At 63.3% G+C, this 22,919-nt stretch overlaps 3 protein-coding genes across 3 annotated transcripts; 2 read left to right on the forward strand and 1 right to left on the reverse strand.

The window, feature by feature from the left end:
- Nucleotides 1–544: 544 nt before the first annotated feature.
- Nucleotides 545–5,564, forward strand: SPDEF (SAM pointed domain containing ETS transcription factor). Its single transcript, XM_041427181.1, has 5 exons — nt 545–1,206; nt 1,373–1,570; nt 1,656–1,703; nt 2,238–2,378; nt 2,474–5,564. The coding sequence occupies exons 1-5, from the start codon at nt 597–599 to the stop codon at nt 2,650–2,652; spliced, it is 1,176 nt and encodes a 391-aa protein (XP_041283115.1). The 5' UTR covers nt 545–596; the 3' UTR covers nt 2,653–5,564.
- On the reverse strand, nt 5,564–9,096 carry PACSIN1 (protein kinase C and casein kinase substrate in neurons 1). Its single transcript, XM_041427180.1, has 9 exons — nt 8,773–9,096; nt 8,284–8,440; nt 7,918–8,153; nt 7,600–7,755; nt 7,110–7,285; nt 6,782–6,902; nt 6,575–6,699; nt 6,264–6,457; nt 5,564–5,951 (listed from the first exon to the last, which is right to left on the reverse strand). Exons 1-9 carry the CDS (start codon nt 8,833–8,835, stop codon nt 5,842–5,844), a joined length of 1,338 nt encoding a protein of 445 aa, XP_041283114.1. The 5' UTR covers nt 8,836–9,096; the 3' UTR covers nt 5,564–5,841.
- A 9,626-nt stretch (nt 9,097–18,722) lies between these two features.
- Nucleotides 18,723–22,821, forward strand: RPS10 (ribosomal protein S10). Its single transcript, XM_041426982.1, has 6 exons — nt 18,723–18,837; nt 19,429–19,578; nt 19,686–19,857; nt 21,927–22,004; nt 22,300–22,355; nt 22,726–22,821. Exons 2-6 carry the CDS (start codon nt 19,429–19,431, stop codon nt 22,765–22,767), a joined length of 498 nt encoding a protein of 165 aa, XP_041282916.1. The 5' UTR covers nt 18,723–18,837; the 3' UTR covers nt 22,768–22,821.
- Nucleotides 22,822–22,919: the final 98 nt, after the last annotated feature.

Consider the following 22,919-nt stretch of genomic DNA (forward strand, 5'->3'; position numbering starts at 1 on the left):
TCCTGTCTTACAAGGGAAGTTCTCATCTGGGAGTTGGCAACAGTGACCAAGGGCCGGGTGCTGGGCTGGATCCCTCCTGGGGATCTGGGTCTGGGGGCTATTGTGCCTCAGGCAGAAGCAGCAGAGGATGTTTTCCATGCTCAGAAATGTGTCCCTGCAGCTCAAGCATCCATTGTCACCCCAGGGCTGTGCTGTCCAGGTGCTGGGGAGCCCCCCCAGTGTCCCTCACTGCCTCCCACCGAGGCCTCAGCTCCACCTGGGACTGAGCTGCTGCCATCCTGGGGTGCAGCCCCTGAGGAGACCCCAAACCCCCAGACCCTAAACAGGGCTCAGCTCCTGCTCATCTCCTGAGCCCCTTCTCCCTGCTGGCTGCTGCTGCTGTTGGTCCTCCCAAAGCGGGCACAGCCCCCCAGCCGTGGCTGACCCCGCACTCATCCGCAGGCACAGTGGGGCTCTTTGCAGGGTTTTTCCCCTCTAACAGGCTTAGTTCCTCCCTTTGTGCCTGGCTGCCGGGCGGGGAGGCCGGAGCGGTGCCGGGCTGAGCTCTGCCCCTCTCTCCTCCCCGGGCAGGTTTGGAGCCGGCTCTGAGCAGAGCGATGGGCAGTGCCAGCCCCGGGCTGACCACTCTGCCCCTCTCTCCTCCCCGGGCAGGTTTGGAGCCGGCTCTGAGCAGAGCGATGGGCAGTGCCAGCCCCGGGCTGACCACTCTGCCCCTCTCTCCTCCCCGGGCAGGTTTGGAGCCGGCTCTGAGCAGAGCGATGGGCAGTGCCAGCCCCGGGCTGACCGCTCTGCCCCCCGGCCGCCTCGCCTGGCCGGACCCCGCGCTGCTGCCACCCCCGCGGGACCCCGACCCCCGGAGCTGGGGCTGCCCGGAGAGCCCCAGCCCCCCCAGCACCCCCGAGCAGCCCTTGCCAGCATTCTGCCTGCACTACTTCGACATGCTCTACCCGGAGGACACGGCCTGGGCCAGCAAGGGCAGCGGGGAAGCGGCGCACAGCAGCGGCCAGGGCGGGCGGGAGGAGGCGCGGAAGGAGCCGGAGCAGTGTCCCATCATCGACAGCCAGGGCCTGGGGCTGGGGCCCGAGGGGGACCTGCAGGACAGCCTGCACCTGGAGGAGCACTCGCTGGAGCAGGTGCAGAGCATGGTGGTGGGCGAGGTGCTGAAGGACATCGAGACAGCCTGCAAGCTCCTCAACATCGCCGCAGGTGGGTGCCCCCAGGGTTCTCGCAGGGATGGATGTGCTGGCGTGGGAGCCAAAGCCACGCTGCATTTGGGGGGCTGCAGCCGTGTGAGGGGGTCTGGGGGAGAGCGGCTGCTCCCCACGGGAGGAGGGGACGGCTCCTGGCTTTAGCTCACCCCCCTCTGCCCCAGACCCCATGGACTGGAGCCCCGGGAACGTGCAGAAGTGGATCCTGTGGACGGAGCACCAGTACCGGCTGCCGCAGATCGGCAAATCCTTCCAGGAGCTGTCGGGGAAGGACCTGTGTGCCATGTCCGAGGAGCAGTTCTGCCAGCGCTCGCCCGCCTGCGGCGACATCCTGCACGCCCACCTCGACATCTGGAAGTCTGGTGGGTGCCAGGGAGGGAGCTGGGGAGGGTGGGCGAGGCTGTGCCGCAGGAGGTGCCCCCCTGATGCCCCGCTCCTCCCTTCCAGCCGCCTGGATGAAGGAGAAGGCTGCCCCGGGAGATGTCAGATACTGCGGTGAGTTCTGCGTGGGCTCAGCTCCGCTGGCCCCACTGCTGCTTCGGGCAGGTCGGGGGTGCTTGAGGGGTCCCTCGCTGCTTAATTGCAATTAGCCGGAGCGCTGGAGCCGCTGCTGCTGTGGGATCTGCGCGGCTGCGCTCCCTCTGCCCCAGAGCATCCCCGCGGCTCTCTGCAGAATCCAGCGAAGGGGGAATGGCTCGAACCCCTCACTGGGCCCGTCCCACACCCCTGCACCCCTGCGGGCCGGGCAAGGGCAGCACTGGGCTGCGAGGGGAAATGGCTCGAACCCCTCACTGGGGTTCCCACACCCCTGCACCCCTGCGGGCCGGGCAAGGGCAGCACTGGGCTGCTCTCCCTGCTCCAAGACAGGGAGGGGAAAGCAAATCTTCCAGAGCCAGAGCCGGGCTGAGCCCCGGAGACCCTCTGGCATCGAGCGGGGTTCCCTGGCGGGGACTCCAGCAGCTCCCTGGGGTGGTGCACAGCAGCGAGCTCTGTCCCTTCCCTCCTCTCACCCGTCCCTTCCCGCGGCAGGAGGTGACACCAGCTGGGCCGACAGCGAGGTGGACTCGTCCTGCGCCGGCCAGCCCATCCACCTCTGGCAGTTCCTCAAGGAGCTGCTGCTGAAACCACACAACTACGGCCGCTTCATCCGCTGGCTCAACAAGGACAAAGGTGGGCGGGCACGCTCCAGAGCCCCGGGGCGGGCGCTGGGGGGCTGAGGTGGGGCAGGAGATGCTGTAACCCTCCGTGCCCCGCTCCCCTGCCAGGCATCTTCAAGATCGAGGACTCGGCGCAGGTGGCCCGGCTGTGGGGCATCCGCAAGAACCGCCCGGCCATGAACTACGACAAGCTGAGCCGCTCCATCCGGCAGTACTACAAGAAAGGAATCATCCGCAAGCCCGACATCTCCCAGCGCCTCGTCTACCAGTTCGTCCACCCGGTGTGAGCGGCGGCGGGACCGGCGGAGCGCCGGGAGGGACGGGGGACCTCGGCTGCCTCCCTGTGCCCGGCCACAGAGAGCCTCTGCCAGCAGCAAGGACCTCGGCTGGGTGCGAGGCTTCCCCTGCCAGGACCTGCTGGCATCGGACACAGGGACCCCTCCCCTCCAGCACGGACCGTGCAGAGCCTTTGTCCCCCACGGGAAGGGTGGGCACCGTGCCTGGGCTTGTCCCCCCTCCTCTCCTCCCTCCCGGGTTCTGGCTGTAGGTGGCTTCACCCCAGCCATTGTTCAGGGAGGAAAAAGCCTGGGCATGAGCTGAGACAATGGGACACCCACAGGGACAGGGACACCCACAGGGACAGGGACATCCACTGCTGCTCATGGTGGGGCCCTGTCCCAATCCCTGTGGGATCAGCCTGGCACCAGCCAAGGGCGCTGCCTGCCATGGGGGCTGTGCCAATGGGGGCCTTGGGCACCCCCTTGGGCCAGGGGCATCCTCCCTTTGCTTTTCACTCCAGGACATGCTCAGCTGCCCCCCTTCACAGGGATTTGGGGCTGCAAATGGCAGTTCTGTATCCATGGCCCCATCTTTGTGCACGGGGCCACCAGAGTCCTCCTAAAACCCCTGGCACAAAGCTCTTCCTTTGATGCGGATTTTACTTGGACTGCCTGATTCTGGAGTTTGGGGAAATGGAGATGGCATCTTTGCCATTTCCTTCTGGATAATAAATCCAGAGTGTGACCCGCCGAGGCTGGACTGGGGCAGAGAGCTGGGCATTGCTTCACCTGCTCATTGCACCAGAGTTACCTGGCAATGTTGGTCTTTTATATTATCGGGGTTTTTTTTTATTTGGTTATTTGCTTTTTGGTTTTGGCTGGTGATGAGTTGTGGTTTAGGTTCAAATGCCAAGGGGTGGCCCAGGCTTCCAGAGATGTTCTGTGGGAGCTTAAAAGGAAAAAACACTTGGTTCTTGGTCTCTTGATTTTTTTCCTTAAAATTTCCACCAGTGCCAGCTACTGCCTTTCCTTTCTGTTCTTGCTCCGTGCTGCTCCCACCCTGGCAGGAGGGATGGAGGGCAGTGAGGAGCAGGGGAGGGAGGAAAACTGCCTTGGCCTTTGGAAAAGGGACTGGAAAAGCAAAAAAATGGCATGAAAGAAAAAAAAAGCAAAGTGTGTCTTTGATTTGCTGTGTGCTCCGGACTCAGCCGGTGCGGGGGCCGGGGGTGCCAGTGGTGCCCCAGATCCTGTGTCCCCCTCACAGCTCCCTGGCAGGGTGGGGAGGGCAGGAGGTGACATCAACCTGCTCTGACAGGCTCAGGAGAGCGCGGGGTCAGGGCTGTGCTCGGAAAATCCCCAAAACCTGCGTCCCCTCCAGCCCCGCCGTGGGTGTCCCAAGGCTTTGCCCGGCAGTGGCACAGGAGTCCCCAAAGGCAGTGGCTGTTCCCCTTGTCCCCCCAGCAATGCATCCCAGCCCCCCATCCTGCTGCACCCCAAAACCTTGGGGTGGGGGTGTCGCTACCTGGGGGTGCCATGGGGGTCCAAAACCACCTCAGCCACCCCCCGGGGGTGGGACAGACGCACAGCAAAGGAGACCCCAGAGCCAAGGACGCTGACAGAGCTCGGTTATTTTCTCTTGCTGCTTTTTGTTGTTGTATCCACGGAAATACAATCACGAGAGATATATATATTATATATATACTTCTTAAATTACACAATCAATGTACAAAAACCGGGGTGCATTGCTGAGACAGGTGGTTGGTTGGGTCTTTTCTGACTTTGTGGGTTTTTTTCCGGTACCTGGCAGGGGCTGGATGGCTCCCGCCCACCGTGCCCAGCACACGGTGCTTCCCCTGCATCCACGAGAACACGGGATCCCTGGGGCCAAAAAATTCACGAACCAACGGAGGGGGCAGGAAAGGAGCAGGAGGAGCGTGCGGGAAGCCGATGGCATTGATGCTGCTAAGGGTGATGGTATGGAAAAAAATGAGAGATGATCCGTAGGGAAGAGCTCGGCACGGCAGACGCACCCGAGGCAGGGGGTGGGGTGGCCGTGCTGGGTGGCAGCGGCCGCGGGAGCTGCGGGGCCGGGGCAGAGCCCAGGGGAGGAGGGGTAGAGCTACGTGGGGACAAGCAAAGGGCAGAGCCTGCGGCCGTTCCCCTGCCTTGGCGGGTCTTGTTTCTTCGCCGGGCAGCTGCTCTGCCTGGGCTGTATCCTGAGCCCTCCTCCTGAGCTGCACTCCTGCCGGCATCCTGCAAGGCAGGGATGCTCATCCCCCGTCCCTGCTCTGCTCCTGCCTCTCTTCAGGAAGGGGAGGATGGGGACCGTCCCCAGCAGTGCCCAAGGCAGTCCTCGCTATCCCAGGCTGGGCATCAAGGTGCTTCCAGCAGCACCGGGCCCTGGTGGGTCCCTCTCCGGACAGTGCTGGATTTTAGGGCCATCTCACCTGGATCTGGTGTGCGTTGGATACCTGCCCACCCGAAGGGGGATGCTGCTCCCTGCAGCACAGAGCGGGCATCGGCTCGGGAGCCTCCGCCCGCTCCAGCTGCGCTGACAGCCCAGCCCGGACGGGGAGGAAGCTGCGGAGATGCCAGCAAGCTCCGTGGCGGGGCTGGTCCCGCCTCACCTGGGCATCTCAAGGATGGCCGCGGGGATGAAGGGGGCATTCACCCCCTTCCTCGGGGCGGGAGGATGAACTGGGGAGAACATGGAAACACCAAAAAAAAATAACCAACGGAGTCACACTCCAATCCCTCTTGGTTTTCTGGGATGAATTTGGTTGGTCCCAGGAGCTTCGGCGCCGTGCGTTTCAGAACAGTTCCAGCCAATCAGAAGGCGGCTCATGATTTCAGTATCTTTAAAAACCAACCAATCAGGAGCTCTCACTGGTTGGGCTTTAAGATCTTGAGGTATCGGCTTTTCGCTCAGAAAAACAAAACAAAAAAAAACTCAACTAACGTAGACGAACGGACAACGTCATCTTTCGCTTCACGTTATCTTAGAAGAAAGCGACTATGCAAAATACTCTTCGGAGACAACTCTTAAAAAAATAAAAGCTTGGTCGGAAAATATGTCTGAATCTCTAAGGGTGAGGAGTGAAGGACCAGACGGCAGAATGGCTGGTTGGCTGGTGGAGAGATGGAGACAACGGAGGGTGGATTTATCTGCTGACGGTGACGAGGAGCACACCACAAGACTTAGATTGCCTCCACGTAGTTGGCGGGGTACAGCCCCAGCTGCCCGTTGTCCAAGCGCCCTTTGCACCACCCCTGCTCGTCTTCCTCACCGAGTTTGGTTAGTTCATCACCTGGAGAGGAAGGTGGAAGGGAAGAGCTCATTGCAGGTGCTGGAAATTCTCCCACCCCCTTTTGCTCCCTGGGATGGAGCGGCTGGGGGTTTGTGGGATAGAAAGGCAAGGGGTGACTCATGAGCCCTCACGTGCCCTGTCCCTTCCCATTGCTCCTGTCCCTTCTGCCTTTGGGCTCAGCTTCTGCCTTCCCCTTTCTGCCAGTTCAACTCTCTGAAGGGCTGGGCCAACTCAGAAATTATTTGAGGGATTTCACACCCACAGCTCCAGCAGCCGAGCCCCATCCTACCCGGCACTGGCAAGGGACCGTACCTGCTTTGAAGCTGAGCTCATCCTGCTCCTGCCCGTCGTAGTCGTACAGAGCCCGCACCCTCACGCCCTTCCCCGCCGACTCCTCGTCGAAGGGGTTGGCGCCGCCGTTGGCCTCGCTGGTGTTGAAGGAGTTGCTGCCCTCATCATCGGACCACTCGGCGCTGTAGGTCTGCCCGCGGTCGTGGCTGCTCACACTGGGAGGGGGAGGAGAGGGAGGGGTGGCTCTCACCGGGGTCATCCCACATCCCCAAATGCTTGCACAGGCACAGCCCGTGCCTCTCATGGCACCTGCCCTTCATGCCGGCCCTCACCTCCCGCGCTCGCCCGCCTGAGCCCCCGTGTCGCCCGCGCTGCTGGCGTTGGTCAGGGCCACCCCCTCGCCCTTCTTCTGCTTCTCCTTTCGCGTTATCGTGTGCGTCAGGTCCGGGTTCCACTCCTGCAAGCACAGAGTGACCAACCCCTGAGTGCCCGGCTGCCCTGCAGCGCTGCCAGCACCCAGGCAGGGCGCCCAGCCTCACCTCAAACTGGGGCCAGTTCATGGGCATCCCGGGGCCGCTGGTGCTGCGGAACCACCGGAGGTCCTCCTGTGCGTCCGACATGCGGATGGTCTGCTCCAGCTCCCGGTACACGTTGGCGTAGCTGTGGGGTGAGACGTGTTTGGGGGGCTGTGAGTCAGGGTGGGGCCCTGGGGACAGTGTGGGACAGGGACATGGCCAGGCTGTGTCACCTGGGGGGACAGGTTGTGTGTCCTCCAAGCCACCGGGGGGCGCCAGGCTCCTGCACGGCCTCCTGCCACTCTGGTACATCTTGGTGACCATCATGTTGGCCAGAATTCACTGCCCCTACCTGCTGCTCTCGGCCAGGTTCAGGTGCCTCTTGATGTCCAGGAGCATTTCCTTGAGGAAGTTGAGCCTCTTCTCCTCGAACTGCTGGCACTGCTCGAAGACCTGCTCCATGCTCTCGATGTACTGCGGGGTGCACTTGTTCAGCTCGTCCAGCACCTTCTCGTACTTCTCCTGAGTCTGCAAAAACACAGGAGGGACCCTGGTAGTACCTCAGAGGCTGTTTCTGCCTGCTGAGAGGTCTGGTTTGGGGTCACCAGAGCTGGGGAGCCCAAATTGAGCCAGGAGCCTCAGTAGGTGGAATCAGGCCCCATAAGTGGGGTAAATCCCTGCCCAGCTCACACTCCCTGAGCACTGCCTGCAAGTCCTTATCCTCCAGGAGCACAGGGATGGGAAAATGGGAAATGATGGTGAACAAAGGGATATGGTGGCCATCTCCTCTGGTTTCCCTTGCCCAATGCCCCGTGCGTCTGGCACAGGGCAGTGCTTCACACCTTTTGCACGTCTTGCTTGCACTTTTCCACTTTGTCCTGGAGCTTCTTCTGCTGCTCAGGAGTATTGGACTGATCCGCCTTGCTGTTGGCTTCACGGGTCATGGCCAGCTTCTCCTCCTTGCATGCCAGGTGATAGGCTTTCTTGGCTGTCTCCAGCTGTGGGGAGGACAGGGAAAGGACATCAGAGTAGCAGTCACAGCCCCCTGCCAACCCTCTGCCTGTGGGGAGGTGCCATGTGTCTCTCCCAGCCTGGAGTGGGCACACAGGGCTGGACCTGGGGACACAGGATTGCCCCAGGACACTCTGTGCTTCTCTCACCTCCTTGAGCTTCTTGGCCCAGGGCTTCTGGGCTTTCCGGAAGCCATCCTCAGCCTCCTTGGCCTCCTTGAAGCCCCCCATGATCTGCTTGTGGTAGGCGTCCTTCTGCCAGTTCTTGACCTTCTCGAAGTCGTCGTTCAGGAGGCTGTTCTTCACCTCCTGGTGCAGCTCGCTCACCTTGTCCGCCTCCGTCATGATCGCGGCCCACGCCTTCTCCAGGCTGCCATACTGGGGACCTGGGGGCCGAGGGGACAGCTGGGGTCACCCCACTGCCCTCACCCCCTCCACTTCCGCCAGGTGAAGCTGTGATTGTACACGGGGACCCAGGTGTCCTGGGGAAAGCCTCCCGTGGGGAAGCCACGGTACCTTTCTCGATGAGCTGCCTCCACCGCTTGGACCAGTCAGTGAGCTGCTGGGCGTAGGACTTCTCGATCTTGGCCCGCTCGTGCACACAGTTCATGAGGTCATTGCAGAGCCGGTGTCCATCATCGATCCGCTTCACCGTGCGCTTGTAGTTCCCCACCTGGGACGGGCACGGGGACAGGCAGGTGTGGGGGCTGTGACCATCCTGGCTCAGCCCCAGCTGCGCTGGGGTGGCTACAGGGGAAGCACCAGGCAATTTGGGGGTGCAGGGATGGAGCTTTGGGTTGGGGCTGCTCAAGCCAAACTCCCTCCAACCCCTCTGTCACTCAGGGACAGCCAAGACTGAGACTTGGGCAGAGCCAGATCAGACACAGAGCCACCACAGCAGGGACGCTCTCGGGCAGAGGAGGGAGGGTAGCCCCCAGCCCAGGGGACACCTCGGGGTGCAGTGACAGTGGCGGTCTGTGGGAGAAGGGGGTGGCCGGGACTCACCTCCCAGAAGCTGTCGGTTGTCTCCTCGGCGGCCGATGCCGACTCGTCATAGGAACCCGACATGGCTCCCGGCGCTGCCTCGGGCGGCAGAGCACACGCTGGGGGTTTCCTGGGCAAACACCAGCCTCATGCACTGAGGGGACAGGAGAGGAGAGTCACAGGCGGGCAGGGGACCCCCATTCCTCCTGCCAACAGCTCCGTGGGACAAGTGTCCCAGTACAGGGGATGGACAGGGGGACAGTGCCCTCTCCAGCTCTGGACCCACAGACTCCTCCAGTGCCCACCACCCACTGGGTGCTATCCAGCAGCCCTGGAGCCAGCGGTGCTGGGAGGGAGTCATGGGGAGCAGCACGGTGGGAGCTCACTGGGCAGAGCCTGGCTCAGCACTGGGAGCCGCTGGGCGAGGGGCCATGGCAGGGTCAGGGGATGCACCGCCCAAGAAATTCTCGTCCTGATATTCCACCCTAATCCGTCCTGATCTTCAGAAAAACGGCATCCCCGGAGCGCCACGTGGCCCCGCTGCGTGGCTTAACCCTTTGCTGCTTTGCTGAGCGCTGGGAGGGGGCTGGTGGCTGAGGGTGGCACCGCACGGGGGCAGAGCAGGGACTGTGGTGGCCGTTTTCCTAGGCATCCTCCTCATCATCCCCATCCTGACCTGGATTTGGACAGTGTTTCCACAGGAAAGCACTGGGCCTATCCTGCATGGCATCTGCCACCAGGATGGGGACAAGATGGCCATGAACAGCTCAAATTTCCTCCTGCCCTGTCCCTAAAAGGGCTGAGAGAGATGTGGCCACAAACCTCACACTCCATCCCTTCCCTGGGGAGGTGGAATGGGCAGAGGGAGGCCCGGCCACCTGTGCTCTGCCCCGTGGTGGGGAGGGAGGGCAGGGCTGGGGGCACAGGGTCCCGTGGGGAGCACTGGTGAGTGCCCACGCTCTCCAGCTGTGCGCACAGCTGGCCCTGAGGTGTCCCCAGGCCAGGGCAGGGCATGGCCCCAGGAGCACGGGGACCTGAAACAGTTACTGGAGAACGGCGCAGGGCTCGCTGTGCTGGAAGTAACAGGCCCCGGCAGGGATTTAGTGATATAACCAGGGAGGCACCAATCCCCTCCACCCTCCCCAGACGGTTAAAAATAAACGCGTGACTGTCCCTCGCTCAGCCGCCGAGACGCAGATGGATGGGGGACAGCAGTGTCCCCCCGCAGCTGGCAGCACGCAGCGCCCGCGCCTGCCTGGCACCCACGGCACCGCCACCGCCACTGCCTGGCACCCACAGCACTGCCACCACTCCTCCCAGCACCCACGGCACAGCCACTGTCCCTGCCTGGCACGCACAGGACCACTGTGCCTGGCATTCGTGGCACCCCACTGCCACTGCCTGGCACCCAGAGCACCAACACTACTGCTGCCTGGCACCCACAGTGCCACCACTGCTCCTGCCTGGCACCACAGCACTGCCACCGCCGTCCCCACCCCAGCACCCGCAGTGGTGACAGAGCACCTGGTGGCACAGCCCCAAGGGACCGCGCAGGTGCTGCATGCTTCCTCTCCCCTGAAAGCTGCGGGCACAGCGCAGTGCCCAGGTGTTGTGCCCTGGGTTTTGCTGCAATGGCTGCGCTGGCATGGCAAGGGCACCCTCAGGGTGACAGCGCCACGCGCCAGGGCTGGGACGGGGACAGCAGGGAGGGAGCACGCCCATGGCTGGGTGTACCCCAGGACCCACGGGCACAGTGCCAGCCCCTGCTGCCCCCGTGAGCCACTCATGCCATGGGGCACTGCGGACGTGGCTGCTGCAGCTCCCTTTCTGAGCCACTACCTGGTCCGAGCTGCAGCCTGGGGGTTATTTTTGGCTCTGCATCACTTCCCAGCTAACGCTGCCGCCTCGCCGCCACTCTCCCGCCACACACCCCCACACACGACCACCCTCGCACGCCCGTGCACGTGCGTGTGCCCCCACCGTGCCAGGCCGCCTCGGCCGCCTGTGCCACACGTGCCAGCCCCCTGCCAGCCCCCTGCCAGCCCCCGGCCCTGCCAGCACAGCCCATCTCCTCGCATCAGGGCGGCCGGCGGTGATGCCTGGCGCCTGCAGAGCCGGCGGCCGAGCTGCGGCGTGGAGAGCTGCCAGCCCCAGCCAGGCGCTGCCGCTTGGGTACCCCCGGCCTGGGGGGCTCCACTTCGGCCCCTCGCCTCCACGGAGCTGCCAGGGAGAAGCCACAGAAGGTTTGGCATCAAGTGACAGAGGAGTTTGTCCCAGCTCCTGCTCCACGTGCCCTTGGGCTGCTGCTCCTGCAGAAGTGGCCCCGCTGTGTCTCTCCTGTCAGCGTGCTGGGTGCTGAGCACTGACACAGCTCTCCTCACCCTCCAGGCAGCTCCTGCTGCCCTGCTCCTGCAGGGGGGTCTCTGCCCTCTGTGGGCATGGCCCTGTGCAGGCAGGAGGCTGCTGCAATGCAGAGGCTGGTGCTGCTGACACCACGGGCATGGCATGGGCAGATGCCTGCATGCCCACGGCAGAGCCCTGGCTGGCACAGCCCTGTCCCCAGGGAGATGGGACAGTCCAGTCCTGCTGTCCCCTGTCCCCAGGTTGCTCTCTTCAGGTGTGTTTGCTGTCCTAGACCCAGCATCTCTCCTGCAGCCAAGAAGCAGGGTTTGGAGATGTCACACTTCTACTCCTGGGCACATTGGCCGAGCCTGGTGGGGACCAGGGGCAGGAGTGGCTGCAGAGCCTCTGGTGCAGGTTCCTCTGCTGCCAAGAGCCCCTGGCTAAGGCAGAATGGTGGCAGAGGCACTGCAAGCAGAGGAGCAGAGCACAGTCAAGATAGTGTCCCCATACCTGTCCCCACGCTGTCCCCAGGCAGGAGGTTCACACCAGGTGGGAGCCCCGTTGCTGGGAGGGCAGTGGGTGAGTGACCCTTGCTGAGAGCATCCAGGGCAGGGGGAAGCCACACTGAGAGCTGCACTGGTCTGTGGGAATCCAAGCAAGTGGGCTGGGCCTTGGGCTTTTGGCCACAGGAAAGGTCATTTGCTCTCCCTTAGTACAGGGCTGCTTGAGGGTCCATTTTGGGGTGCAGAGCCAATGCCACCGTGATGCACCACTGTGGCCACTCATGGCAAAGACAAATGGATTCAGCCAAGGAGGTCCAGAGGAGCCTGGCAGCAGATCTACCACCATGTTCTGGGGCTGCATCCACCAGCACCCATGTGCTGCTCCCAGTGCGGCCACACACGGGGGCTTGAGGTGGCCACACACAGGGCTTGAGGTGGCCAAACATGGGGGCTGAAGTGGACAAGGCACAACAGCAGGTCCCAGGGAAAACCCGTGACACCGATGTGCATTGCAAGAGGCTTTGCAGCTGCAGGAGCTGTGCCTGGTTTGCTGCTCAGTCTGACCCAGCTGAGTGGCTGTGGGATTCCCACACCGGGGCTGCTCCGTGTGCCCCATGGGGCTGGGAAACGCTCCTGGAGCTGGCAGGGGTCAGAGCTCAGGGAGCCAGAGAGTGTGGAGGGGTTTGGCTGTGGTGTGGCTGAAGCATAGCCCCCTCCAGAGCCCATGGAGACCCTGTGAGGAAAGGGTTAAGTGGGTGCTGCTGATTCACGCTGGCAGCTCAGCATCAGCAGCACCAGGGGCTCAGGGCTGAGCAGCCCCAGCACCATCCTGCCCTCTTGTCATCAGACCAAGCCCAATGCCAGGCAGGTGGGGAGCCTGGGCCCTTCCAGGGTACTGTCTCCATGGGAGCAGGCTCATGTAGGGTCCCTCCTGCATTCCATGGCAAAACCCATTTGGCTGCAACATGAGCAGGGCTGGAGCCCTTGGGCAAAGAGCCAAACCCAGAATGGTGGGTGATTCTCCATGGGATTTCAGCCAGAGCAGCACCATGGGGCTGCCCAGGACCCAGCAGTGCGTGAGGTTGCTGCAAGGGCAGCAGGACCCTGGAGGGGGCACATAGGTAATGCTGGAAAACTTCTGGGAGCCACTTTTCCAAGGAATCCTGGATGGAATGTGCCTATGGCAGCCTCCTTGCTTCCATCAGGGTCATCTGCATTGATGGGGGATCTGGGGCCTGGGGACCTGCTGGACCCCGCAGGGTCAGGGCTTGTGGGCTCCCCCAAACCAGAGAGGAGGTTCAGTGATCCAGGAGCAGTACCAGGAGCCTCGTGTCCTGTGCACAGACGGGAGGCCGCCGGGGGCCAGGTGCTGCCAGGTTGCAGTAGCCAGGGGAGACACATTTGCTCCAAGCCCTGGCAGGGATCGGCTTCACAGCTCATGTGGGCTCTGCAGAGAGCTTCCCCTTCCCCCTGCGCTCCCAAAACCGCCCTGCTCAGGGCACCCATTAATCTTCTAGGGATTTTAGGAGCCTTGTGCAAAAATTTCGGGAAGCTTGTTTGGCATTTGCAGATAACGCAAGCGTCTCTCCAGGGGAGCCCGCAGCCCAGCTCAGGGACAGCGGATGTGCAGGGAATGCGGATGGGGAATGTGGATGGGGATCCCTGAAGGGGCAGCAGCAGCAGGATTGCCAACACCCTGCGTGTGCTCAGGGCTGGGGAAGGGAGAGGGGCTCAGCCTCAGCTGGGGGCTCCACTGGCTGCCCAGCTCCGCAGCTCTGTCTCATCCTGCCGCCTCGGCTCGCCGCGGTAAACAAGGCTGCTCGGACAGCGAGCAGGGATTTGTGCAGTCCCGGGAGCCGGGTTTAGGCAGAAATCCAAAGATGAGGTTTGCAATTAAACCCAGAAGTGGCAAACGGGGATGGTGGAGGATACGGCGGTGCCATCCCCCCGCACCAGGGAGGGGGAAGCGGAGCGTCACGCGCTGCCACGGGGGTCCCGGCCCCTGAGCCTCGGTGGGATGGACCCGGAGCTCGTGGCGACAGAAGGCAAATGGGGCTGCTGGGAGCAAGAGAGGTGGAGGGACAGTGGAATTTCAGCTGTCGGTGGTGGAGAAGAGACGTGGAGCCAGAGGGGACGGGAAAGTGGGGAGATGGGGGGCAGCAAGGGAGAAGCTGGGGTGACACGGCTGAAAGGAGGGGGTTCAGTGATGGGGTAAGGTGTTTATTTGGGCAGGGGGACAGCCATGACAGGGACAGCACAAGTTCACCCCATTATTTGTAGATGGGGAAACTGAGGCACAAGCCCGGGAGTGCGGCAGCACTGCAGAAGGGGTGTCCCTCTCCCCAGCACCCCACTGGACACACGGAGGGGGTGAAGGTCATACACCCCCCCAACCTCCCTGGATTGCAGAAGGGATCAGGGGACACTGTGTCCTGCTGGAGGGTGCAAAGCCATGCCTTACTGCCCGGTCCTTGCACTGCAACCCCCCCCGCCGTCCCCCCATCCCCGCAAGGGACCCGGGCATCCCGCACCCCATCCCGGCAAGGGACCCCGGCATCCCGCACCGCATCCCCGCAAGGGACCGGGCGTCCCGCACCTCGTCGCCGCAGTGGACCCGGCTGTCCCCGCGGGGGCCGCGCTCACCTGCCGGGGGCCGGGGGGGGCCGGGGGCCCGAGGACCCCCCCCCATCCCCGCGTCCGCGCCCACCCCGAGGTTCCGCACTGCCGCCAGCCCCCGCAGGACCCCCCGGCCCCAGACCCCCGGCCAGGGCACCCACCGGGGCTGCTCCACTGCGGGGGCCGCGGCCCGGGGGCACAGCCGGGGGGAGTGGGTGCTACGGCAGAGCGATGGCGGGGTCGGGCTACGTTAGGGCCTAATCAGACTCGTTTCCCCCGGGCTATGAGGCGGGGGGGCTCTTTGGGGACCCCCCTCGGGCTCCTGGTCCTGTACCCCGGGGGTCGTTGTCCCTCCTGCACGGGACGGGACAGAGCCACGCACTCCCTCCGCTGCTGCCCCGGCCTCTCTGTCACCCCCGCGGCTGCAGGGGGGTTTTGGGGCTGAGCCACAGCTTTTGCAGGAACAAACACCCCAAAACGCCTTCGGAGAGGCAGCCGGTGCCGCCTCCTTGCCAAATGTGCCAGCTGGGAACAGGCTGGCAAGAGAATCAGGAACAGTCTTTTCCCCCCGGCAGGGCTGGGGAAAGGGGTGAGGGGGCTGCACTCCTTAAGGCTTCTTGGAGGGGAGCAGGGCAGCTCCCCCTCACTGCCATCTGCCCATCTGCCTCCTCCCAAGCCCCGGGGCTCATGCCCGGGGTCACCGGGGCTTGTTACGGGATGGGAGTCCCGGGGGCAGAGGGGGCTGGAAGCCGTCGGGAATCAGGCAGGGTGCGGGTGGGGGTGATGACAGGCTCCCCGACACTGCGCCTGCATCCCCCCGCTCGCGGGGGATGTCAGGGAAATTAAAAGCCGGCAGGAGACGAGAGCGTCCAGGCGAGTAACCGAAGCCGCTGCAGAAGCCGCAGTAATGAGGCTGCCGGGGCCGCTGCCGCCGGGATCGGGTTGCCCAGAGAATGCGACCCGGTCCCGGGGGGCTCTGCCGGCCTCTGCTGCCGGCTCAGCTTTCCCCTAACAAGCGCCTTGGACTGCCTAATGAAGCTCGGTGGGGCTCTCCAGCCCGCCTGCCGCCCGGCTCCTTGCAGCTCCGTGCCACCCGAGCCAGACAGAATGGCCCCCGGAAGGTTTCACACCCTGCTGGGGTGAGACCCCGGGGTTTAATGCCCCCGGTCCCAAACAGGAGTGGGATGGATGGTGGTTCCTTCAGGAGCGGGGGATCTTTGCCTGTTGGCGTTTCAGGGTGAGGAACCAGAGGGTGCTGAATATCTGGTCATGGTCCTTTCATGCAGTGAGCTGGCAGTTCTCAGCACAGGGTCACCACTGGGATGTCCCAGCTGCCATCTGCCCTGACAGCATCCCTGCTGCAGAGGGGAAAATGTCCTTGCCATTAAACATTAGGTGACAAACGCTCTCCAGGACGGTGACAGGGGGACATCAGTGACTTGGGGGGGTTCCCCAGTGCAAAGAGTCATTGCCACTAGCTTTGTGGTCTGTGCAGGTGGCACAAACTCAGGTCTCCTTCCCTGCAGCTTGGGCTGCTCCACGCAGGGAGCAGGTGGGAGCTCTGCCTCCTCAGCTCCTTCACCAAAAACTCGGTCACGACAAACTCTTCCCCGGCTCTCACCATCCCACCGTTTACTGTTTTCAGCAGTAAGTCACTTCTCCTCCTGTAAATGAGTTTCCTTGTGGGAAGCAGCAGACGGTATTGGCAGGAAATAAGCCCTGATTTATGGGGCCACTTGCCGCTCTGGAATTACAGCTCCGTGAGCACAAACGGAGAATCAGAGCACATGAGCCCACACCGTGATCCCGGCGAGCCGGAGCAGGCAGGAATGAAGAGATGCCACCAGGGATCAGCCGCCTGCCCATCAGCCAGGCAGAAGTGCCGGCCCTCACACGAACGGGGGGGGATTCAAGCACAGTCAGCTCCCAGCAAGGAAAGGAAATATGTTCCCTAAATCCCGGCAGAGCCCTGAGTTATGGGGCTCAGCTGTTTCTGGGAGAGCCCATGGGTGGTCCAGGGAAGGCTGGTGTGGATGGGGGCAGAGGGCACCCCAGGATCCCGAGCCCGTTCCTGCCCTCCAGTGCAGGGCAGGGCAGAGGGGCAGCCGGGGCTCGGGGGCCGGATGGGGCCAGTGCCCCACGCTCGCCCCAAGCCCGGGCTGCGTCGCCGCTGCGGATGTGCCGCCGGTCCCAGGAGCCCTCCGGGGAGCTGGGAGAATGCAAGCGCTACTTTGCATCTCTAATTAGCCGCGGAGGATAATTGGCGGCTCTGCGGCAGACAGGCAGCCATTGTGGAGGGCCCAGCGCGGGGCAGGTGCTCCCAGAAACCCAAATCCCACCGAAACAATCCCCTTCTTGTCTGCCTGTCACCGGCCGGGGCATCCTCCGAGCCTTTCCGGGGAAGGGGCTGGGGCCGGGACATAAAGGCTCCATTTTTCCTGGGGAGCAGCGTGGGGCTGGCTGCAGGCAGCTGCCTGGGGAGCCCGTGCATTCCACCCGCGGGCACTGCTGGGGCTCGCTGCCTGCGGCCCCGCCTGCAGTGCCACGCCGGGGACAGCCGGACACCGGCTTGGCCGCCCCTGCAAGCTGCCGGCTGGAGGCGACCTCTCCTCCTCCTCCAGGACCATCCGCAGGAGCTCAGCAGGTCCGGAGTTTGCCTTCAAGGTGTTGCACAAAGGCCAGCCAGGCTGGCACCCCTGGGACAAAGTCTGTCCCCGGGCAGAGCCGTGCCAGGCGCTGTGCTGGAGGAGCTTGGCTCCGTCCCCGTGCCCTGGCAGGGACCAGCACAGCTGGGGACAGGGCATTCCCAGCGAGGGGGATCCCACGCAGAGCCCAGCCCAGGCTCTGGGCTCAGGACGTGGCCCCGGTTGGTGCTGACACGCTTTGCTGATGTCCCTTCCCTTGTCGCCCGGCCCTGTGCACGTCACTGTCGCTCCCTGCCAGTGCCTGGGCTCCCTTCCCTCAATCCTTTCACGGTTAAATCCCGCTCCCGTCCTGCTGCAGCCCCTCCGGTGGCTGCACATCCTGGGAGGAGGGAGAGAAAGCGGCCCGGGGGGCACAGATCAGTGCGGACCCCGGGCAGGGCAGCACCTCCAGCACCGGCCCAGCCGCTGCCTGGTGAATTCCCCGATTTTCTCTGCGCTCTTCCAAAGGAAGCACAAAACCCCAGGAGGTGGAAGGAGCCTCGGGGATTCAGGCGGGGTTTCGGGGTCAGGGAGCCGCAGTGCCTGATCTCTGCTGTGCTGCGGTCTCTTGGCTTAGGGATGGGGTTTGCCCGGGGAAGGCGACGCGGGGGCCGAGGGATGCGGGAGCCGCCGGGGAGGCTGCCGGGAGAGCTCTAATCCGTTTAGCAAAGCACTTGCTTTGCCATTTCCGAGGCAGGAGGTGCAGGAGCTGTGATCTGCTGCAGCAGAGGCAGGGACAGCGACAGCGACAGTGCCCGCGGGCAGCGTGTCCGGGCCAGCAGGGACAGCTCCTGCCCCGCGGGCCGGGTGATGCCGCAATTGTCGCAGCATCCTTGGGGTCACCCTGCGGGAGCTTCGCCCCAGCTCCGTCCGAAAGGAAGAAAGGAGGGGATGGCACGGTAGCAAAGCCCCAGCACGGCACCGGGCAGCTCCAGGAACGCGGCGCACCCCTCGATCCCTCCCGCTCCCCGCCCGGCACCAGTTGGAAATCACTTAAAACGGGTCGGGCGCGGGTTCCTTTCCCAGCGCAGGGCGTGGAGCCGCTTCGAACAGCGGCGGGGACGGCGCCGTGACAGCGCCCCGCTCCCCGCACCCCTGTGCCCCCCGCCCGCCCCGCCGGCCGTACCTCGGCGCCGCGGGGACAGCGGCGGAGCCTCTCCCGGGGCCGGCGCTGCGCATCGCGGGCGGGTGGCGGCAGATGGGGCGGAGGGAGGGGGTAAAGATCAGCTCGGAGATTAGGGCGGCATTTTTAGCCGACCAATCCCCGGCGCGGCGGCTCCTCGGCCGCGCAAGGTGACAGCGAGCCCGCCGAGGGGATGGCGATAAGCACCGGGGGTCCCTGTGCCCCCCCAGCCCCTCAGGCTGCCCCCGGCCCTGCTCCGGGATCCGGTGCCCGCCGTGTTTCCGATGTTTCCCCCTCCTCCGCAGCCGCTCCGGTCGCTCCCGGGGGTTCGAACCCCCAAACCGGGGGGGACAGCTCCGGGCTGGGGGGACACGGGGTGTGCCCAAGGGGGACACGGCTCCAGAGAAACCCTTTGGGAACGAGAGCCCCGGTTGGGGGAATGGCGGCTCCCGGGCCCGTGAGGGGAGCAGAGCGCTCCGGTGCTCCGGGAGCCCCGAGCCCGGGCTGCGAGCCGGGATCCCGGGCAGGGCTTCACAGCCCCGCTGCGAGGGACACCGGGCACGGCGGGGACGTGCGGGGATGTCACGGCCGGGGGTGACACCGTGGAGGGGCGGGGGTCGCCCGCTGTCCCCCTCAGGCACCGCTGCCCCCCTCAGGCACGGCGCCGGGCTGCCCGTTCCCAGGCGGGAGGGGGCTTTGCGCTCTGCCACAGGCAGCGCCGCGGCCGCCCTCGCCGCCAGGGGTCTTCGGCGCGGCGGAAGCGGCGGTCCGGCGCACGCGCAGTCCTTTCCGGTCGGGCCCCGCCGCCGCCGCCACGGTGAGGCCGCGCTCGGGCCATCGGCCGCGCATCGCCGCCATCCCGGGGGCTGGACCCGCCCGCGGGGCATCTCCGCGATCGGGGCTCCAGCCCGGCTGTGCGGGGAGGGAGGGATTGGGGGCGCCGGGCCGCGGGGTGGTACGGGATGCCCAGCGCTGGCACCGGGGCCTCCCGGCCCGGGCGCTGCCGCGGGGGAGGTCCGTGATCCGCGGGGGTTCAATCATGCCCGAGCACGGAGAGCCCCGGGCCCGGGGGATCCGGGAGCACCGCCCGTAGCCGATTTCCCGTGCTGGGGGCGCTGCCGGGATCGGTTCCGGCTCCCGGAGCGGTGAGAGGCTCCCGGTCCCCGAGTTCAGTTTGACTTAACGGCGGCACCACCGGCGTCCGTGGCGGGGCTTCCCCCGAGCCGCTGCCTTGTCCCCGGTGTCCCGACACGGATGATTTACGGAGCAGAAGCCGGGAGTGCTCGGTTTTCCCTCCCGGGGAGCGGTGGGAGCAGCGTCCCTGGGCTCGCCCAGCAGGGTTCGCTGTCCCCGGTGCAGATGTCGGTGCCCGAATGTCACCGAGCCCTGTTCGCTGTGTCCTGTGCAGATGTTGATGCCCAAGAAGAACCGAATCGCCATCTACGAGCTGCTCTTCAAGGAGGGCGTGATGGTGGCCAAGAAGGACGTGCACATGCCCAAACACCCCGAGCTGGTGGACAAGAACGTGCCCAACCTGCACGTCATGAAAGCCATGCAGGTGGGAGGGCATGGGGACACGGGGGGGCTTGGTTCCTGGGGTGGTCCCGTGTTCCCTGTGAGGAGGAACTGGGATTGACTGGGGCTAACTGGGAGCTCTCCCCGCAGTCCCTCAAGTCCCGAGGGTACGTGAAGGAGCAGTTTGCCTGGAGACACTTCTACTGGTACCTGACCAACGAGGGCATCCAGTACCTGCGGGATTATCTGCACCTGCCCCCCGAGATCGTGCCGGCCACGCTGCGCCGCAGCCGCCCCGAGACCGGCAGACCCCGGCCCAAAGGTCAGCTAGGGGGGCACGGGGGGGCTGGGCAGGCAGGACACAGCCAGAGCTGTGGGGGTTGGGTGTGAAGTTGTGAGCAGAGCAAGGAAATGTGGTCGGGGTTTGTGGGTTTTTCAGCTGGAAGCGGAGCCGTGTGCCCTGAGAGGGGTGGGACACACAGGGACGTGCTCTGGGTGGGGATTGGCCTTCCCCAGGGACTGGGATTGCTGGGGTGGGGAGGAGGCACTGTCCAGGGCTGGGTGAGCCCCACTGTGCTCTGGGTGGGGATTGGCTTTCTCCAGGGACTGGGATTGCTGGGGTGGGGTTGGGGAGGAGGCACTGTCCAGGGCACCTGTGGCCGGGTTGGGTGTCAGCTGTGGTGGGTGTCCCACTCTGCCTTCCCCAGGGATGCTGAACGTGCTCCCCCTGGGACAGGGCTCGTTGTTAAAGGTTAACAGCAAACTCGTGGAGGAGCAGCAGTGCCCACAAAGATGCTGAGGGGTTTGGAGCATCTCTCTGTGAGGAGAGGCTGAGGGAGCTGGGCCTGGTTGGAGTGGAGGAGAGGAGACAAATACCCACAGATATGCCCAGGGGATGCTGCCAGACTCTGTTCAGTGGTGCCCAATGACAGGACAAGGAGCAGGGGGCAGAAAATAAAATACAACAAGTTCCACCTCAGCCTGAGGAAGAGCTTTCCATGTGGGTGGCAGAGCACTGGAGCAGCTGCCCAGGGAGGGTGTGGACACATTCCAGACCCACCTGGACACATTCTTGTGTCACCTGCTCCGAGTGACCCTGCCTGAGAGGGGTTGAACTGGGTGATCTCCAGATGAGCCCCAGCTGCTCTGTGGTTCTGTGTGTTGGACTTGCAGCTCTGATTTTCCCTCGGTGGGCTTTCACACCCCCGAGGGCAGGGGGTGCAGCCAGATGTGCTCTGGCTCTGGGGGATCACATGGGTTGTGCTGTTTTGCTTCTGAGCCACAGGGCTGGGGCCAGGGAGTGCTGGGAGTTCACCCCCAGCTGCTGCAATTTGTGTCTGAGCCAAACAAAACGGGAGCATCACCTGCTTCAAAGGAAGGAATTGCAGAGAAACTGGGAATGTGCTGCTTTCTTTGATCTCTGAGTTGCTTGGATGTTCCAAGATTTGTTCCTTAGATGCTGTGTTTATCCAGTGAGCTTAAGGGAGCTGCATCCCTGCTGGGAGGGAGGGAGGGAGGGGTGGCAGCTTCTGGCTGGAGTTTGTGCAGGAGCAGCTGTGTGTGGTGTCCCAGGATTGTCCTGGTGCTGGAACCCTCCTCAGCCCCATCTGGGCAGGGATGGTTGGAAGGGCTGCCCTTGGTGTTGTTTTTTTGCTGTGGATGACCTGCTTGAGGCAGCAGCAATCTGGGAGACACAGAGGTGGTGTAGCAAAAGAATTATTACAAGAACTGGGATTTTTTATGGCCAAAGCAATGCCTGTGGATGTGCAGGGGGGCACTGGGGTGTGCCAGGCACAGCTGCCCCTCAGTGGGTCCTGCCTGGGTGGGCAGACCCCAGCCTGGGCTCCAGGGACACATCCCAGTCCCTGAGATGAGGTGATCCCACCATGGCTGGGTGTTCCTGCAGCAGTTTTGTCTGGTATTAATCTGAGATTCCCCAGATAATCTGCTTTTACTGTCCTGAACGTGTTCTGTGTGGGGGGATTTGGGGTGCTGACAGCATGGCTGTTTCAGGTTGGGGTGGGACTGCTGTCCTGCAGTTTGGGACTCAGCAGTGCACAGGCTTGTCAGCCATGGCAGATTCCCAGGATTTCTGGGATTTTTACCAACAATAACGTTCAGCACTAGTTTGATGACCAGAGAACTGTTGAGATGATGCTGTAAACCCACTTCCCACATTATTTAACTTCCAGCTGGGACGCTTGAGCGGATTTCACCCTCCAAGTGAGGTTTCCCTTACTAAATCCCTGTTCTCCTTAGGTGAATTCTCCCCGAGCTGCCCCAGGCGCGGCGCTGCTGGCAGACCCGGTGCTGTTGTGCACCTTGGGCTGCAGGAGCTCCGTGTCTGTGCCCTGGCTGAGCAGTGTGTGAGCCGTGCTCTGTGTGTTGCAGGTCTGGAGGGCGAGCGCCCGGCGCGGCTCACGCGCGGCGAGGCTGACCGGGACACGTACCGCCGCAGCGCCGTGCCACGTGAGTGTGCCCCCTGCCCTCTCAGGGACAATTGTCCCAGCTCTGGGGCTCCTCTCAAGGAGAAAAGGGGAACATGAGACTCTTGGCATAGCTTAGAGTCTGTACGTGAGGGTGGATGGGAGGTGTGCTGCAGTTTTGTCCGCCTGAGCTGTGGGGTTTTCCCTGGGGGTGGTTTGGTAACTCTCAAACTGTTCCATTTTGCTGTGTTTAGCCCCAGTTTGAGTCCTGTGGGATGGTTAAAGCTTTGCTCCCAGGCAGGGGGTTCTGTGAGCACTGACTGCTTCTCTTTCTGCAGCTGGTGCTGACAAGAAGGCTGAGGCTGGTGCTGGAGCAGCCACAGAATTCCAGTTTGTGAGTGTTTGCGTTTGAACTTTGCTTTTTTAAAGACTTTGGGAAAAGCTGGAAGGTCCTGTCTGTGGGACTCCTAGACTGTCAGGGGGGCTGGAAACTGTCACCCTTCACATGCAGCTTGCTTGCTGTGGGGAAAGGATGTGGTGGGCAGAGGCCAGTGGCAAGTGAGAGCAAACTGAGCCCTTTGAAGATCCATGATTTTATACTTCAAAAATAAAAGTATTTTAGGTGTGATCCACAGAGCTGGCTGGAGTGAGTTGATGTTTGTGGCACTCACCTGGCTGACCTGTGCCATCAGAGAGCTTTAATGATGTTTTTGCTGTCATTGCTTGACACAGTGATTTCTAACACTCTCCTTTTGCTGTTGCAGAGAGGTGGATTCGGTCGTGGACGTGGTCAGCCCCCGCAGTAGAACTTTGTGCTCATGTTTTGTGTATAATAAAAGAGGTGAAAATGCCACTGGGTCCATCCTGTGTCTGTCTGAAGTGCACAAACAGAGCTCACGAAGCACAGCATGACTCAGATCTTTGGCATCTGGAGCAGCACTTTGGGAACGACTAAATG

This window comes from Onychostruthus taczanowskii, unplaced genomic scaffold (assembly GCF_017590055.1).
Source record: "Onychostruthus taczanowskii isolate IOZ18803 unplaced genomic scaffold, ASM1759005v1 scaffold97, whole genome shotgun sequence".
In the NCBI taxonomy this organism is placed as follows: Eukaryota; Metazoa; Chordata; class Aves; order Passeriformes; family Passeridae; genus Onychostruthus; species Onychostruthus taczanowskii.